The 19,729-nt window shown below is 35.5% G+C and overlaps 1 protein-coding gene across 2 annotated transcripts in view; it reads right to left on the bottom strand.

Annotated features, from left to right (window-relative positions):
• PLXDC2 (plexin domain containing 2) overlaps positions 1-19,729 on the bottom strand; it is a 473,816-nt gene that overhangs the window by 103,217 nt on the left and 350,870 nt on the right. For both annotated transcript variants that reach the window (XM_032349562.1, XM_032349563.1), the window contains 2 exons: positions 8,730-8,825; positions 8,459-8,540 (listed from right to left, as the gene is read on the bottom strand). In XM_032349562.1, the coding sequence (XP_032205453.1) occupies positions 8,459-8,540; positions 8,730-8,825 (178 nt within the window). The remainder of the gene's footprint in view (positions 1-8,458; positions 8,541-8,729; positions 8,826-19,729) is intronic.

The raw sequence follows: 19,729 nt of genomic DNA, 5'->3' as shown, positions 1-19,729 counted from the left end.
ATATGTATTTGTTTGTTGATTGATTCATTCAGTATAGGTAATATGTACATGTGATAAAAATTCAAACTCTACAAAAGGAAATATGATGAGATGGTAATAATCTCTCTTTATGCTAATTTTCAATTCATGGCAATTTCCCCAAAGGTCAACTCTGTTACTAGTTATCTTATAGATCTTTTCAAAATGATTCTATCAGAGCATCCTTCAAAATCCTTTCATGTCATGAATAAAATAACATTATAGCTTATTACATGTTACAATTAATTCACACAAAAAGAACTAGTACACTTTTGTTAAAGCTAGGTTTGGAATGCTGAAAAGGAAAAAAAAAAAGACTTTAATTTTGTATTCTTGGGGTGCCTGGGTGGCTCAGTGAGTTAAAGCCTCTGCCTTTGGCTCAGATCATGATCTCAGGGTCCTGGGATCGAGTCCCGCATCAGCTCTCTGCTCAGTGGGGAGCTGGCTTTCCCCTCCCCATCTGCCTGCCTCTCTGTCTACTTATGATCTCTATCAAATGAATAAATAAAATCTTTTAAAGAATTGTGTATTCTTGGGGCGCCTGGGTGGCTCAGTGGGTTAAAGCCTCTGCCTTCGGCTCAGGTCATGATCCCGAGGTCCTGGGATCGAGCCCCGCATCGGGCTCTCTGCTCAGTGGGGAGCCTGCTTTTCCTTCTCTCTCTGCCTGCCTCTCTGCCTACTTGTGATCTGTGTCTGTCATATAAATAAATAAAATCTTTAAAAAAAAATAAAGAATTGTGTATTCTTAAAACACAATTTCGTTTTTCAAAACAAGGTAATTAATTGAAATGCTAAGATCCTTTATTTGAATTTGAAAGGATTATAAATTGCACTAAAATAAATTCAAATTCAGTTTACCTCTTATGAACACTGCACATCTAAAAATTATCTTGGCTGTATGGAATTTCTAGAATTCACCTTAGAACAGTGAATTTCTACTTTAGTAGCAGTGATTTAATAAAAATTCAGAAAGCAATGATGTTCCAGTGATTTTAACTAGCTAACAATGTTCCCAATCTCCTGAATTATTTATTATGTACACTGTACTTATCCAAAAACTTCTTGCTTTCTTTTATCAACACCTATTTCATTAACTCCTAATGGATTTTAAAAACAAGTATTTTTATCTTCAGATATTTTTTTCTATATGTCTCTATTCCAAAGTAAGAATAAGTGTTTCCACTCAAGTTCCGTGTAACCGCTGTAGGCTTACGAGACTCTCAGCCCATTTGTACAAAATCAGAATTTCCACTGTGCTCGTCTCAGATTACTTAGGGTCCCCAGAAGAGTTTTATTAAAAAGTTCAATTCCTGGAATCCACTCTGGACCTACTGAATAGGAATCCCTTGCTAAGATTCAGAGAAATCTGCATTTTAACAGGCTCCTGGGGCAATTTTAAATGTACTAAGAGAACTACTGAACCTACAGCCACTCAGAATTAAAGAATACTAGAATCAAATATGTCTAGATGAGTTATGCATTCCACATTTCAAGATGTAAAGTCAAAGAGTTTATTGATTTGTCCAAGATCAATCAGCTAACATTGGCTGGGCCATTAGGAATTCAGACATTCAATCTAATCCACTTAGGACAACAAAACAAGACTGCCTCTCTACTACACATTTGGGGGGAATTTTGATTCCTTTTGAGTAAAGCAGGAATGCTTCCTCACTTCTGGGCTCCTCCTGAACTTTGGCTGGCTGGTTCTCCCAGACACAGAAAGACCAATATTCTTGATAAGAACTCACTCAAGAACAAGAATCTCATCTGGCCTAGATGTGGGCTACTGGGCTCACCACTTTGAGCCCAGTTTTCAGACCGTTTCAGACCTTATTCACTGCTGCTGAGTATAGAATGAAAGATTACTGTTTCTCTGAGGACTTCAGTCATTTCTGACATCAGTCAGAAATGATAGCATTCTCTTCTTCCTGTCTATCATGACTAGGCAGCATGACAATAAAGGGTTCTAATTAATTTGTCATCAATTAAATAATTTTGTTGGATCCGATATTTCAGTAAGGACATAACTTTCCTTCAAAGACAAAAATAGATTATGTTAGTTATAAATAACTTCATATTTTGTATTTAAACCTAACATACAGTTTATTGAAAATGGTAACATTTACCATATATTTACCAAATGGTAACATTTACCATATATTTACCAAAATATTACTAATCTATAATTCTGATAAGCAGATGGAGGTGATTTCAACTTGAAAGAAAGTCAGCATATTGAAACACAGATCAACAAACGTTTACTGCAAATTCTTAAAGCTTGGTGAATTCTAAATGTCCATCTGAAATTCAGGGCATTTCAGAGTAGAAATTTATTTTACCCCAATCCATGGTAATAAGCCTAGAGTCATAATTAATTTTGGACCAGGGCTGCTGGACTTCCCAAGTTAGGTGTGGACTTCACACTTGATCACCAAAGCCAATGGATGTCCTTATGTGAAAGAATCATGTAAATGTGTAATATACTAGTAGCCTTGAATATGAACTTCAACCATACTCTCAAAATGGTTACAGGCTTTGCACGGGATATAAAAGGTCCATTTAGACAGGCATAATTATACCCTGCTGATTAATCTTAATTGTATAAAGTTCAGAGTGGGCCATATATCCTAAGAATACCTAGAATGTCTTTCAACAATTGTGGGTGTTTTGATCCTCTCTTTTTAATCTTGAAATCTTGGACTAAATTGATTAAAACTAAATCAGACTAACAGAATGCTTTATATGGCCCTCTGAGGATTACAGTGGAGTTGCACCTTACTTGAAGGCTAGATATGGCAGTGAGTAAGTAGGCAGAAATCATACTGAGTCAAAACATGTTTTAAATTCCCTTAGTACAGTCTGTTCAGGAGCCTGCCACTCTTTTCATAAAACTACTTCTTCCTCTAAAGTCAGTATGGACTGTTGGATTTTGGCTGATCCTAGATGAAGTTTGTTGGCTTTATTTTAGGATCATGTGGTGTGAAAAATATCTGTTGTTTCCTTAAATCCTAAAGTCACACTCAATCCTGCAAATGTGCCTATGTGTTTAGGGGTACATCAAAATAAAACCAAAGGAGATAGGTATATTCAAGTCTCCTTGGTGCTCCTATTCAGAAGCGTTAAGATTACTGATTGGGGAAAGGTTGAATTGGCTGCATTATTTAAATTTGTTCTCTCCATTTCTCTCTTCTCTCAAACCTACGTAGTTTAATTTCTGTAAGCTAAACAAGCATATGATAATGAGTACATTCTATTTTCAAAAAATTAGTTGTGCCTCTATCGAGTTTTTCATCTTTAATTAATTTAGGTTGATAATACATTTTCTATCATTAATGAATTATTAGCCACTATCTCTGACTTTACACATTTCAAAATTTTTGAAATATACTACACATGATACTTTTTTCCCCCATTATTCTTTTTGTTACTGCAAAGAAATCCAGTTCATTCAGGGAAAATAACAGCCAGTGCCAGAGTATGTTCAAGGAAATGCAATAGAAATAACAGGTCAAAACAAATATAGAGTTATTCAAAAAGATTTTTCCCTCATCTCATATATCTTCTTAAGTAAACATGTCATATTAGTATTCAGTAGCTACATGTCTTTACCATTAGTAGTGGTTCACTTGTTCTATTTATTCGTTTGATGAGTGGAATCATGGAAATTATTTATTCCCAAATTTTTACCTGTAGTCCTATGACTTTGATCTGAGCTAAGTAAATAAAATGAAGAAAATTCTTTAAAACAGAGACACCAAGAGACTAATTCCTCAGTTCTTAATCTGCTTAATTATAAATACTGACATTTTATGCTAAACATCAGCTTAGTCCTTATGGTAGCCATATGGTTGATATTGACAAAGCCAATGGATGGGAACAGCCAACGTGACCAATTAGAATTCTCATGAAAGTGCAAATTTCCGGCCTTGATCATCTGCATGATCAGTCCATGGATTGCTATATTAGTCTAGGTATGGTGTTAGGTGCTGTGGAAGACACTAAAATGAGGAAAGCTACATTTCTGCCCTTGAATTTATGTTCTGTCATTTCTCCTTTGTTGATTCCTCCTTTTGTCTTCAACTCCACGGGGCAAAAATTCAAATTATATACAAGAGTACATAATCACAATAAAAAGTAATACTCGGGGCGCCTGGGTGGCTCAGTGGGTTAAAGCCTCTGCCTTCGGCTCAGGTCATGATCCCAAGGTCCTGGGATCGAGCCCCGCATCGGGCTGTCTGTTCAGCAGGGAGCCTGCTTTCCCCTCTCTCTCTACCTGCCTCTCTGCCTACTTGTGATCTCTGTCAAATACATAAATAAAATCTTTAAAAAAAAAAAAAAAGTAATACTCATCCTCATGCCTGTCTCCAGAGACAAATACTGTTATCAATCTCTTATGTATCTTTTCAGAGGTATTCTCTGTCTATACAGACATGTATACAAATCTATTTTAAAATAGTTTTATATAATGAAACATTAGCATCATACCTCATTATGCTATGCCAGAAACTAGCTCCTGGAATCTCTTCTATTTTCAATTTACACTCTCTCCATAGATGATCTCACTCAGCTCCATGAATTTAAATACTATCTATATGATAATGACTCTCCAGTTTAATGTCTGGCCACAACCTCTTACCTAAATTTCTGGCTTATATGTTCCCACTTACTCAACATTTCCACTTGAAGTCTGATAGACATCTCAAACTGAACTTGTCCTCAAGCGAGACGTTCAGATGATGAAGGCTAACGAAACCAAGGTCCCTTCAAAAGGTTAAGTTGCTTAGCATGTTACCAACAAATAAACTCTTGTTATTCTTACTTATTTTGCTATATTTTCCCTTATAATGTTCTGTTTATTGTTTTTGCATAGCACTCATCACTGTCAACTCTATTTTTTGCACATCTGTTTGCTTAAATGCTTTCTCTTCATACTAAAGATGTAAGCTCCATGAGGGAAGTTTGTTTATCCCTGGAGTCATAATTTAGGATATTGACCTGAACACAAAGACACTTGGAAGTTTTTGTTGAAGGAGTGAAAATAGGAGATATGGTTGAAAATGGTTGATTCAGGTCTTCTCAGTTTTCAGTGAAGAAACAAAAGCATTCTCACCTACAAGTAATGGGCCACCTATTATAAGTAAACATTTTTGATCATGGATCTCATTAAATGTTCTATAACTCCAAATTCCTTTAGACCTTGGAGAAAGCCATTACAAACATTTTACCTTAGTTTTTGCTTCCTGAAAAACAGGAATTAAAGGACATAAACAAGCCAATTAAAAATATCTTATCTTTTCGGAGCAAGCCCGACTTGAGAGTTCAATAATCACCACCAACTGATTATCATTCAGGGGTAAGTGAGCACAAAGCAGAAAGTAAAAAGAATGGAAGAAAAAAATCTGAGAGGCTATTTTTGTGCTGCTTAGGATAAGACTTCTCTTGTTTTATTGAACTTGTTAATAAAAGCTCTAAAGTCTGGGGAAATGCTTCCGGGCAGCAAAAGCAAAGTTTTGAAGCTCACAAGTCTAAGGAGAAATTAATAAAATGCAGTGGGGAAATTAAATTGAACAAAAGTGCAATGAGCCATAGTTAAACCAATTAATTAAGCAGGTCTTGATATGTATATAACTGAGTTGTTGAAGAATTAAAAATAAATCCTAGATTTTTAAACCAGTGTTTGGTATTCAGCAAAACACCAAATGGTAACATGCAGAAAACTTGTAGTTTTTAAAGCAGTGTTCTTTGATGAATTCCTTCCTTATTCACATGCATCACCACTTTCCCTTTTTCAATTAATCTTTTTAAAACAACCATGATGCTTTCAATAATGCACGAAAGTCTTATGCTTTGCTCGATTCTCTTTTGCCTTCTTCTTATGCCAGTTTCAAAGCCATGAGATTTTCCTGCAGCCTCAGTGACAAAAATATTTATTTTCCAGTATTATGTCTGCTACTTTTCAGGAAGTAATGAAGATTAACTCGCTTAGTTCATCTGCATCCTGGCAGGTGGGAGGCAAGGCAGGTGAGGGGTCAAGACCACAGGCTGGGAGTCACACAGATGTAGTTTTAGTCCCAACTTACCACTTATAAACTAGAAGACCCTGCAAAAACAACTGGCTCCTGTAAGCCTCGATTGCCTCTACTGTAAGAAGTCTGCACAAACTAAATACATCTGAAAACTCCTTGATACTATGTCTGGCAGAGAAATCTCTCAATAAAACAGAAGTATTAATACAATGCCATTTGCAACAATGCAAAATTGCTTGTTTTGGAACTTCGAACATATATTTAAACACAGATTGATTGACGGACAGATAGATACAAACATACCTATATTTTCACCAAAAATATTCTTTAAAAAATAATGAAATGGTTGCTGGAAGATAGGTTTCTACACTAGTGTCCCAAACCTTCAACTACAATGATATTATTTCAGTTGAGAATTATCCTAATGGTAATCTGGCTGGGGTGGCTACCATTCCTGGTTTTCCTTTGACTTTCCTAGCTTCAGCACTGACAGTCTCTCATCTTCAGAAACCCTTAGTTCCCAGACAAATCTTTTTTTTTTTTTTTTAATTTATTTGACAGACAGATTACAAGTAGGCAAAGAGGCAGGCAGAAAGAGAGGAAGCAGGCTCCCTGCTGAGCAGAGAGTCCGATGTGGGGCTTGATCCCAGGACCCTGAGATCATGACCTGAGCCAAAGGCAGGGTCTTAACCCACTGAGCCACCCAGGCACCCCAGTTCCCAGACAAATCTAATCATGATTCCTTCATTTGGAACCTAATGATCATTCATTCATTCATTCCTTGACTCATTCATTCACTTTCTGCAGTACTAGGTACATTCTTAGGTTCTGGAGATATAAAGACCAATCACCCTTAATACAGCCATAGCCTAGCAGAGGTGACAGACTAACTAACAAGAGTCCATGAGAACTAAGGTGACTGCTGATGATGGAGTTTCTCCCAGATGTCTGAGAAACACTGGGGTTGGGCACCTCACGCGGACTGTGGTTTAGGGAGACCTCTCAAAGTTGGTGAGCACTGAGCTGGAACTTGAATTAGGTGCACGTCAAGCCAGGGCCTTCTACTAATTCTTTTGGGAGTATTTCATGGGTGAGCTCAGTGTTACTTCACTGAACATATTAAAGTGCCATCTCCTGAGATGTGTTTTGGCTGTCATCTAACCCAATTTTGACTAACTTCCAATGTGCATATAATCTTTATGGAATGTCAACAATATATGAATACAAATGTCCACAAACTCTTAATTGTAAGGCAGTTCTTTTCACTCTGGAGATATAGGAAAGTTAAAATCTACTTTGCAGAATGTTAATTTCCTGCTTGCTTTTTCGTTATTTGACATTCACGGCACAAAGGAAATTACAGGAACAGGTTGCACTGAAAACAAAATGAGGTTATAATAAATAATGTTCTAGCCACAATACTGTACTGGTTGCCCCAAAGTTAGCAAGTTAAACATGTTTCTGAAAGCTTGTTATCAAGGGCTTGGCGTTCTATTCTTTATACTCCAATAGCACTGAAAGTGTTCCCGACCATGTCTCTATCATTAGAGCAAATGCTGCAGCAAGATGATAAGACAAAGGCTGTTCCTATAAGAAGCTCTGACGCACAAGCACACAGGAAGAGCCTGAAGACTCAGTTCTTCACCAGTGGGGAGAACTCTTCATAGACTTTGAAGGTGGACAGGGACTTACACCCAGATAGACTGTAAACTCTCTGGTCGGGGGGGAGTGGGAGGGTGGGCAGGTAGGGACCACACCAGTATTATTTTCTGCTACTTTCCCAGTGCTTGGAATATAACTGATGCACAAAATGGTTGAGTAAATAACAAAACACAATTAAGTCTTTGCTCCATATTTCCAACAAATGATCATTCACTCTCTGAAAACCTCTATGGACTAGAAACTCCTCTTGGTGATTCATGAAAAATCAGACCACGCATTCTGTTTATGTAGAGGTCGGTTAGGGTCACTTTATTTCCTAACTTTAGACCATATCTCTAACCTTTGCTAGTAATCTTTGAGATATTCACTGGAATTTACTAAGAATTTGCATGTGACCATGCATACACTGTCCTTGTTATAGTAATGATATGTCATACCATGTTTTCTGAAGAATATGGGCCAAGAGCATCAATTTATAGACCTATCAGTCCACCATCTAGTTTAAGCCTTATAGAGATAATAAATGTATATCAGATAACTATTTTATTGACTGAGAAGGTTTTTGGTAATTTTGAGTAATCAAAGCACTTTTTTGCCTTTTTGGTCATGGTTTTTTGTTTTTTTTTTTAACTTATATACATTTGTTCATATATACCTAATCAACACACCTGACACATCTAAAATTCAATGGAAAAGATAGAAACAACAAATCTTTGTAAAATTTTTAAGTTTTCTGTATTATTCTTTTTTACCTTTGAAGTTTACTACACCAACTGCAGTTGAAGCCAATCTGAGAGGATACACAGGGGCCACAACCATTGAACTGGAGGCATGCTAGGAAACAGGACAGAAGAGGTTTATCAAGACTAATTGGCAGCATGGAGGAAAAAAAAAAAAAAGGATGGCTCAACCAAAATTAAAATCACCCACCTACCCCACACAGACACACAAGAGAAAGATACTCATGCATAAACAGATCAGATCATTAAACTTTCCACCTAGCTCTGGTCATGTGGAACTTACTAGGTAATGGCGTCATCTCCACAGCTGAAATGTTGGTAATTTTTGACATCTGTAGCTCTACTCGGTGGTATTCATAAATTGTTCTTCTTCGGACATCTGTAAAAACAAAAACAGAATAAAGTCTTTCAAGATGTCTTTGCCTATAAAACAACAACTGATAATGAATGTAGAATGATATACTTTCTACCCAAGCTGATTTTAAAATGAAGATTTAAAATAATCAATCCCTGTGAAGAGACTGATTATAAGAAAAAAACCTGAAAATCATGTGCTGATATATCTGGAAGTCTTTTTTTAATCACTGAAGTTGAAATGTTGATTATGGTCTCAGATACCTCACTTAACTAACAGGTACTCCAAACCATTATTACCTATGATATACTGAAAAAAAATAAAATCACAGCCTAAATAAAATTACTTTTTATGAGAATATGAATCCAAGTGCTTTAAAGGTTTAGAAGGAAATTTCTTTAATAAGAGAAAAACAGAACTTAAATCACCTTAAAAATTTAGTGCTGATATTTATTAAATATATAATATCATATCTGAGGAAGGTTAATAATTAGTACTTATATTGCATGAATGAATTTATAATCATTCAACAGCAAATTCAACAGTATCCCTGAGGAAAAGGCTAGATGAGAGACTCTGACACAAGGTTTAATAATTAAATGTCAGATAAATATGGCAAACATTTTATTATAATCAAGACTTGATGAAATATACTTAAAATTTCCTATTAAAAAAAGACCTGAGTTTTATGCTAATGAGTATGTCCGAGCTTGGTAAATAGAAGTGGAAAAATAATGTTATCAGCATTTCATTTAGCTCTTGAAATGCCTGTGATGACCGAAAGCCATTTCCTGAATAGTATCATATCTCTCAGGAATTATTTGGGAAGCTCTAAGTTTATTGAGAAAAATATCATGGTCTCTAATCTTGGGATGTCATATGTCATCATGGTTGATAGTACACGTTCTTGAACAGTGTTGGGTGGTTCAAATGCTAGCATTGCTGCTAAATTGGTATCTGTGTGACTCTGGGATCCTTTGCCAGCCTCTCTGTATCTCAGTTCCCTCATCCATGAAATAGAGGTAATAGTACCTATACCACTGAGTAATTTTGACAACTAAAATGAGATAATAAATGCAAATTGGTCAGGACAATCCCTTTCATACCGCAAGTGCTCAATACATGTTCAGTAGGTCAACCATACCTCACGCTAGTCACATGCTGTGTGTAATGGTCTATTTCTATAGACCTAAACTCACTGAAGACGCACGAAGGCTTGGAAATAAGGTTTTCAAAAATTGTCTTCGACATTAGCTTTAAGAATTAAAATTTTGACTAAGGTCAATTGACCCAACAGTGATCTCTCCTAGGACATAGAGCAAGAATATGGTGTCCAGGAGATAGTGAGGTGTCTTTTATTAAAAGTGTTCAGGAAATGTAGATATACCTACACATCCAGGAGCAAAGTTAAATATCTACTTATAACCTACACATATCTTTACTTTTATCCTTTCATAGCTCTTTTCACTCATTTCTGATGATTCACCATGAAATTCTACTCCCAAAGAGGAAGAAGGGTGGCCCCAAGGGGGTTGGAGAGGTTCTAGAGCCATTTGCCAAATACATTTTCAGGTTTATCAGATTGGAAAACACTGCTTAAGAACCATAATCTAATTCATTTCTTTTTGGTATAAGGGAAAGGTGCATATATAATTTTCAAGGTATAAAGTTTATCAACATTAGAGAAAATATTAATTTCATGGTATTTATTAGGTTTCTTGAGGCACACTTTTTTTTTTAAAGTTTTAAGGCACATAAAAGGATTACCCATGTTCTACTTTGTCTAAATAATACACCTTGCTATATACTGCTTTCCCTTGTATTTTACTAAATAATTTTATTCTTGGAAATAACACAAAATAACATAGCTTTGTCATGAGATCACTGGGGTAGGGTTTTTTTAAGTACCTCATACTCAAGTTTGCTCTATCATATTTGTAGGTGCTTAAAATACTGGTTTTCTCTTCATTTCATATTATACTTTGAAAATTTCAAACTACTGACATAATGACTGTGAGGCCTCTGGAAGTTAATTATTGATTATGCATATTGGGTTAAGGGAAGGTGACCTTTTTTGCTATGCTAATTCTATCACCTGCTCAGACCCCTCCAACTATGGGGATGAAATGAGTTTAACAAAACTAAATTTAATGAGAATGATTTTTGTTTGATGACCTGCCAATTAATGACAGCTTCCAAATGGTCATTTTTGTTGTATTTCAGAGATACCCCTATCAGAAACAAGTAATTAGGAATGTATTTACTGGTAGCTCCTGCCAATACTAGAAGCTTTCATTTGATTCCAGAAATGTATTTAGCTCATCTGTCTTTTTTAGAAAGTCAGCCAAAATAATTCTGTACCAAAAACTCAGTCTTAGTAGTACTTAGTAGTATAACTGTTTTCTTACAACTTTACAAAACCAAGTTTGACTATAATACCCGTTAGGGGCTTTTAAAAATAAATAAAAAAATAATAATAAAAGAAATTAAATCTCTGAGCAGACTAACATGTAGAGAATAAAGTTTAGTATCCAAAATCTTAAGGTGATATGATTCAAAGTATAACTAATGAATTACATTTTTTAGGAATTCCAAGCAATATTAACAGGAGAGAACAGAGTAATTATGTGGAAACACCAGGAATCCTCTCCCAATCAATATTCACTCTGGCCGAAATGAACACAGTTTAATGAGTACCCTGTGGCCTGGTTAACCATGATCTAGTTTATTTGCCCGTCTTTAAAGCTAACATTCACATAGAGAATGTATGAGTAATTTCCTAAATTGGCAGATTCTTCCATTTATATAAATATTTTAATATTGTCTGAACTGTCAAGTAAATGATTTGCTAGCATGGCCTTACTTATGCGTTGCCAATTCTTTGTGACTGGTCCCAAATGGTTATTTCTTTTCAAGTCCCAAATGAGACCACAACACAGCACCATTCAGTGAGAATTCTTTAATGTAAAGAGTATGTACTGTGCAAATACAAGTTCATTCCCATCATGAAGATATGGGGGAAAAAAAAAGAGAGAGAGAGACTTTTGAGAAAAAAGAGAGAGAGAGAGAAAGACCATTACAGCAGTGATTTACAAAAATGTAATCCACTATCCAAAATAGTAGGTTGGTGTCATTACATCAAGCATCAAGAAGATGCTTTGCTTCAAACATTTCTTTATTCCTTTGTACTTCAAATTCTATTAAATAATAATGTAATTAATTTCATCTAAGACAACATAAAATTTAGAGGGTCATGGAGTATTAATCTGTGCCTCTCAGATTTTCTTCTTATCTTTCCTCACTGCTTGTGAAGTTTCAGGCCATTACTAAAACCCAAATGGCTAGATTTCATAAGTTACTTAAACAAGCATAAAGAAAATCAGAAATGTCATCTAAAACCAATCTTCACTTTTCTCCTCCTTCCACGTATATTTACTAAGAACTTAAACAAGATGCATGTTCTGACTTCAGTAATCCCTCTGTGCAAGAAGAGAACCCGAACGAACACTGGGACTGTAAGTGGTCAAGCATTATCTGAGGGGGCTTGTATAACCTGTGGATGGCAGGCTCAATATCATGGTTCCCACCGACCTAGGAACATGGTGCTTCCTCTAGGGGAACATACCTCTGTATTCCTGAGACTTATGGGGAGATTCTATAATGTACATTGGTAATATCATGACTTTCTTCAATCCAATTGGGTGAAATGCAGTAAGATTTCTCATTTTTAAAATCAAGTTTTTAAAAGTTTTTAGTGCTAAATCATGCAGATGTTTGGCACTTATGTAAGAAAAATTGCCTACATTTCCAAGAAACTAAACTTCCTATAAAAAATCCAACTGGAAAAATTAACATTTGGACATGTTTATAAAGGTATCCAACCAGTGTTAGTTAAAAATGGAAAAATTCTCTGTGTAGTAGGGAAGTGTAAATTAAATAGAAATAATCATTATGTAATAGGGAAAAAATGAGAAATAATTAAGGCAAGGGAAAGTATAAATTTGCAGGCAAACATGATAGAGAAAAGAAGAAAATTGAACCTGAAGCCATAATTTAAAATTAAAAAGGCAGATAACCTTGATATAAAAATTAGATTTTTCTATTCAGATTATTTTTGAGAACTATTTTGACTACTTTCTTATTCCTTCCATAGTAAGGTAACCACTGCAAAAATGAGCTTTTGATTCACTTTACTGAATGACATAAAAGTACATTAAGTTGGGTTTCTCTTCCTTAGACCAATAAATCCTAGCCTAATAGGTACTCAATAGATATTTATAAAATACAACAAAATTTTTTTAAATGATTTCATTTATTTATTTATTTGACGGAGATCACAAGTAGGCAGAGAGAGGTGGTGAAGCAGGTTCCCTACTGAGCAGAAAGTCCAATGCTGGGCTTGATCCCAGGACCCTGAGATCATGACCTGAGCTGAAGGCAGAGGGTTAACCCACTGAGCCACCCAGGCAGCCCTAAATACATAAATGTTTAAATGTCTTGAATTTTTAGTAATGTATTGAAGTCCTTTCTGTGACTTTTAGTATTTTACATTAGAAATGACTGATTAAATGAGAGACACCATCTCTGTATTGGTAAAATTTTATTTTACCTGATATTGGTATAGGATAAAAAGGCAAAGAATAAATGAATGAAAAGATTTAAAAAAAAAAAAAAAAAACACAGTTTAGCCACAAGTCCCTGAAAGAATTCTGTTTTGTTCACAGATTCTAAAAAACATTCTAAAATATGTTAAATAAACTAATCAGTGATTTCTAACATCCATAAAATTCTTAAATACTTGCTTCTTTTTTAAATAATCAAGAATACCAAATAGGGTATGTTTGCAATGATGTATTAAACAACAGAACATCACTTTGCATAACACTTTCTATCTTGGAAGAGTTTTTTGAGAGGACATTTTATGGGGAAAATGTCATGATTTCTTTTTCCTTTTGTTGAGGTTTGAGTGGGCAAAAGCTTATGTGGGAACCAAAGCACCTGAGGAAGCTGGGCTGGAAAGAGAAGCCATTTTATCTGCTGTAAAATGAATAATTTTGAAGGGCTTTCCATTTTGAGGACCAAGAAGGTAAGATGACCCAATTTACTAAAGGATTTGTGGATCAGTGTGTCTTAAATGAATGAAAAGAATCTGGTAACTTTGAGAATAACAAAAGAGGCTCAGTTCTTCTAAAAGATATTTAATTGAGTTATGAAAGAAAAAATATCTTCAGTTTTTCCCAGATTATTTATTTCCTTCATAGTCGTTAACATGACTTTTTTTTTTTTAAATTACAGTTGCTAAGTAATTATAATGGAGGAGTCCTACTAACCAATCAAAATTACAAATGGTTTTATTTGGGGGAAGATCAGTTATAATGAAATATTTGTATTTGAAAATGTATTATTTAATCATATCAAAAGTTCTAAGGTTTTTTCAAGGCAAGGAAGAAATAAAATATATGTTCTTTAAATATTATATCTGCAATATAATATTTTATTTAAATATGCTTATATGGCCTATTATACCCTGTCCAATATGGTAACCACTAGTCACATGTATCTCTTTAAATTAAAATTAATTGAGGAAAGAAAATTAAAAATTCAATTCCCAAATGTCACTAGCCACATTTCAAGTGCTGGTAGCCACACGGACCAGTAAGACCAATAGTGAACAGTTTAAATTTAGAATATTTTATCAGTGCAGAAAGTTCCATTAGACAGTACTGGTCTATGCTATTATGTTCTCTGACAATTAAAACTTAAGACATTCTGAGGAGTAAAAAACAAATCATCTCTCCTTTTGTTTGTTAAGGTTCTTTTTTTTTTTTTTTTTTTTTTAAGTCTGTAAACATAATTTTGGTCAAATTCTTTGAAAAATTGCTACCTGGCCTATAAAGCTTATAAGGAGACCACACATGACAAACTATATACAACGTCCTCTAAGAGTTCACTGAATCTCTGACTGTGTAAAATATATTGACTCTCCAAATTAGCTGTGACTTTTACCATTGAAAATGCTAACATTTCTTATTGAGCTGTGAACAGTAGTAACAACGAACAAAGAGAAGGCAAGTTGTAGCAGGAACAGCGTCAATAAATTGAAGACAGCAGATGCTGATGAGAAAGAAGCAGATAATGTAGGGATAGCGAGAAGAATAAAGCAGAGTGTTCTCAAGGGCTCAGAAGTAGCCGTTATTGTTAACTTAGAGAAGAACCATTTCCGGTTAGGTCGGCAGGTTTCCTGTGTGGTTTCTTGGACAAGAATTCTGCGTGTGTGTAAAACTAACTTTCATATTACTAAGACGGCGTTGCCTTATGTTCCCAAATAAAAGAACCGAGAAGGTAGGAGTGGATTTTCTGGGTTTTCTTGCTGGAAATGTTATGCTCTTTAAGCTCTGAAGGCACAGAAAAGGTGAGGCGTGATAAAGAAGGTCAGCAGCCTAGAGATTCAGATGGAAATTCAGTGTTAAAGTTGGAGCAGAGAGAAACCAACAAGTATGAATGGTGCTAGTGAGAACTGTATGTTTATCCGGGAAGATCTCTGCACGCTGAGGAAAAGAATTTGGAGGGACATAAGCAGAAGCTGAGAATTGCTTAATAAAGCTATTTAACAAGAAATTATGGAAATGACACATGACCTATGAATATATGACAATGTGAAAACTTTCTGGTAATCAAAAGAATATTGAAGCAACGATGAAATATCATGTTCTGCTGATCAAATCTGCAAGGTTTAAAAATGATAATAGCATCTGGGAGCATCTGGGGAAACGGGATATCTAATAAAAAGCTTGTGGGGAAGTAAATTGGGACAACCTTTAGAGAAAGCAATTTGTCAAAGTACACACAAAAGAACTATTAACCGCCAATGGCCACATATTCATTTTTAAAGAGTTGTGTCAACATTTATAAACAAAGATGTTCAGCACCGTTTTACTGATAATTAATATGAAAAGCAACCAATATGACAAGCCAGTGTTCAGACATGTCACATAAATTATGAAATAAAGGAATTTGTTGCAGCTATTAATGGCCACATTTTAGACAGATATTTAGCAGTGCAGAAAGAGATGTGTTATATATATTCGGTGAAAAATATTTATAGCCCAATGCCAATTTTCTTAAAGTGCGTGTGTTTGCATGTGTGTCTACTTTTAACAAACACGAGTCTGGATGCAGATACAGGGAAACATTATTGGTATCTCTCTGGGGTAGATTTACAGACCAATTAAATTTTCTCCTTTGTATTCGTTATTATTTTACAAATTTCTCTGAATTAATGTGCACTATGCTTATCATCACAAGTACGTTATTACATCTGGATTTCTGTAATGAATAATTTAAGTCATTGTACGTAGACCTGTCTTTCAGATCTGTACCTGTGGAGACTGAAACAGCTGATCTCTGTGTTCTTTTTCTTTCTAAAATTCTATAAAATATTTTATGAAAAATGGAAGGTTATATAGAGACCTCTGGACAGACAGACACACTGAGAAGTCAAAAACCATATGATACTTAGAAAGGATGAGTTTCAGGGCACCTGGGTGGCTCAGTGGGTTAAGCCTCTGCCTTCGGCTCAGGTCATGATCTCAGGGTCCTGGGATTGAGCCCCGCATCAGGCTCTCTGCTCAGCAGGGAGACTGCTTCCTCCTCTCTCTCTGCCTGCCTCTCTGCCTACTTGTGATCTCTGTCTGTCAAATAAATAAATAAAATCTTAAAAAAAAACAGAAACAAAAACGAAAGGATGAGTTTCAGAGACAGGGTGCCGAGGTGTTTTCTGTGGAAATCCCCTGTAGACCCATTCTCATGAACATTTGTTCTAGATGTGGTCATCTTAGCATCACTATCTTTCTAAAGTGACAATGTTTTTTGTTTGGGGTTTTTTTTTTAAAAGATTTATTTACTTATTTGGTAGCGAGAGATAGGGAGACAGCATACAAGCAGGGGGAGCAGCAGGCAGAGGGAGAGGGAGAAGAAGGCTCTCCACTGAGCAGGGAGCCTGATGTGGGACTCGATCCCAGGACCCCAGGATCACCACCTGAACAGAAGGTAGAAAGAAGCTTAACCGACTGAGCCACCCAGGCACCCTGTGCCAATGCTGATGCTGATAAAGGAACGGTACATAAGGACACAAACACAGTGCTTACTTGGTGCCAAACACTTATGCTACGTATGCTTTGCATCATAGGTATTAAGATGACCATCTTGCTTGTTAAGTTATAAGAATTAAATAAGATGCTCAAGGCCTCATGATTAGTGTTCCCACTACAGTATCCCTTATTCTTTCTGGACTGTTAACTAATTTTTATCTTTTATTTTATTTTTTAGATAAGGGTTAATTTCACCATGTGGATTTTTCTTTCTTTGTTTTCTTCTTTTTGGAAGGAGCAAAGGAATTTCCTTTGTAACCTCAGAAGTGTTTACAAATTTACTAACAATGCCTGAATTCCCTTTGATATTTTAAACTATGAGATCACCTGATTTTTTTTTTTTGAAAGGTAAAGACTAGAGTAATAAACTATGCTTGAAAGTTGCACTGAAATCATTTACTATTTAGAAGTTTTTAAAAAACTGAAAAAAGAGTTTTTTGTTGTTGACATTATGATGGAATGGTTGGAGAAAACTTCATAATAAATAAATAAAACCTACCTACCAGCTATTCAAATGCTTTATCAAACTTTCACCAACTGATAAGAATGGTATAGTAAATGTGGTCCCACTGGGAAAACTTATTCTCAAGGTTATAGCTTACATTCCCATGTTGCCATGGGTAGATTAAGCTGAGGATCTAGGCTCTATAACCCGTGTAACCGAAATGATGAAAAGAACAGAAAATTGATCTTATGAGAACAGGGTCCTATGTAATGCACCTTGCAATAAAGAAGAAACAAAACCGCTCATTATTTAGGATAATGATCAGTTTTTCCTTAAATTCACTCAGGAGAAGAAAATGGGGGAACAGAGATGAACTATTTAAATTCCCTGTGAGGATGACTCCTTAAAATCAGGATTTTTAAATAAGAGAGCAGAATGTTGAAAAGGATTTAAATATTTATCTAAATTCTGATCGCACAAATAGGTAACACACAAATCTCCAGGAATCATCTTACAGCCTCAGGAAAAAGTATAACATATTATGCTCATTTGGGGTTAATCTAATCTCTGGCATAAATAAGTATGCTTGCTTTTTTTTTTTTTTTTTTTTTTTTTTTAAGGCTGAGAATACAATGCAACCGTATCTCTCCTTCTGTAGAGAAGCTCATGTAACAGACATGTTACACCTTATAAATGTGGGAACAGATTTTGAAGGAGATTTGAATTTTTCTGTTCCCCAAAAGATTTTTAAATAGAACACATCAATTCTAGTTTTCTTGCTGAAATAGGGTCCCTTCTAAAAGCAGGGATGAGTGGACCTGAAACTCAGAATTTCCATTCTTTCTTGGCTACTTGCTTCAGGATGGGGAACAGTGAGGGCAACAGGAAATGCAAATGGCATTCCAGCAGGCGGCTTGCCTGAGGGAAGCGTTTCCCTAAACTTGCGCAATTTTTTTAGATGAATGTGGAGTCTCAACTTCAGACATAATTTTGCCAATTTATTCAAAAAAAATTTATATTTGGGAAAGATATTTTTCCTCAAAATGTAACAGTTATCTTATTACATTATAACAAGGGATGAAAATTTTCAACTTGGGTTCTACGGTGTAAGCACAAGTCTACCATGCTTCAGTTCTGAGAGAATATTTGCATGTTAAAATACATTTGTAAAATTTTTTTTTCTTTTGTACTTGTGTGGGTCTTTTGGTCTAAACAATAGTATACCAGAACATCAATGTAGACCAAGATGTCTTTTGAAGAAGCTGAAAATAACATACTTTCTCAGAAGAAAAGCACTCACAAACTAAAACTAGTGTTTTACTTGTGTAATAATTGACTCAAGTCATGCTTGATTTAACATCTCTGAAAGTAGGAATGTGAAAAACACTTGTCCTCAAAGGGGAATCAGCTGGCTCTCCCAGGACATGGCCTCTTATTTAAGAGGATGTCTTTATGTGCCTCCACATGCTAATATATCCTTGCTTTGTTCACAGTATAATTCCGTTTTGAGAAAATCTGCCTTGATTTAACAGTTCCCTCAAATGTTGCTTCCCAGTAATTCTCAGCTAATAAGGAGAAACTACCATGGAAGACTCACATTCTTCACAAAGCATTATTCCCACAGATGAACATCAGTCTAAATCGTACTTGTGAGATACTTACTACATTTCCAGCCAATCCAAAAAAGTCTTAGAATTTGAAGTCTAAATAATTTCCACTCCATTTACCTTCTGTATTTGAGAGATGGCATACTTAAACAGAATTAGTTCAAAGGAAGACCGAATAGCATAGGCATGTGATAAATTAGGTCTATCCCTACAGTGAAATATAAGGTCTCTGAACAAAAAACCAAAAGAAATGATCTAAGCATGAGATGTATTTTATTATCATCTCTTGCTTTAAATAAGCATGTCTAGGACACAAACATCTTCAGTACTAACACACTAAAGCATCCCTCAGGAGTCTGCTTGAAACAGAGGCTTAAAAAAATAGAAATTTTCACACTGAGGAGTCAAGACGGCAGAGGAGTAGCAGACTGAGATGACATCAGGTCCCAGGAGATCAGCTAGATAGTTATCAAACCATTCTGAACACCTACAAACCCAACAGGAGATCAAAGCAAAGAAGAGCAGCAATTCTAGAAACAGAGAATCGACCACTTTCTGAAAGGTAGGACATGCGGAGAAGTGAATCCGAACCAACAGGAACATAGGCCGAGTGGGGAGGGGCTGACTCCCAGCAAGCAGCGGGACAACAGAGCACAAAATCATAACTTTTAGAAGTCTGCTCCACTGAGGGACATTACTCCAGAGGCTAAGCGGGGATGGAGCCCT

This window comes from Mustela erminea, chromosome 6, assembly GCF_009829155.1.
Source record: "Mustela erminea isolate mMusErm1 chromosome 6, mMusErm1.Pri, whole genome shotgun sequence".
Taxonomy (NCBI): Eukaryota; Metazoa; Chordata; class Mammalia; order Carnivora; family Mustelidae; genus Mustela; species Mustela erminea.
The sequence above is the reverse complement of the archived record's forward strand: the minus strand, read 5'-3'. Positions and strand labels throughout refer to the sequence as shown.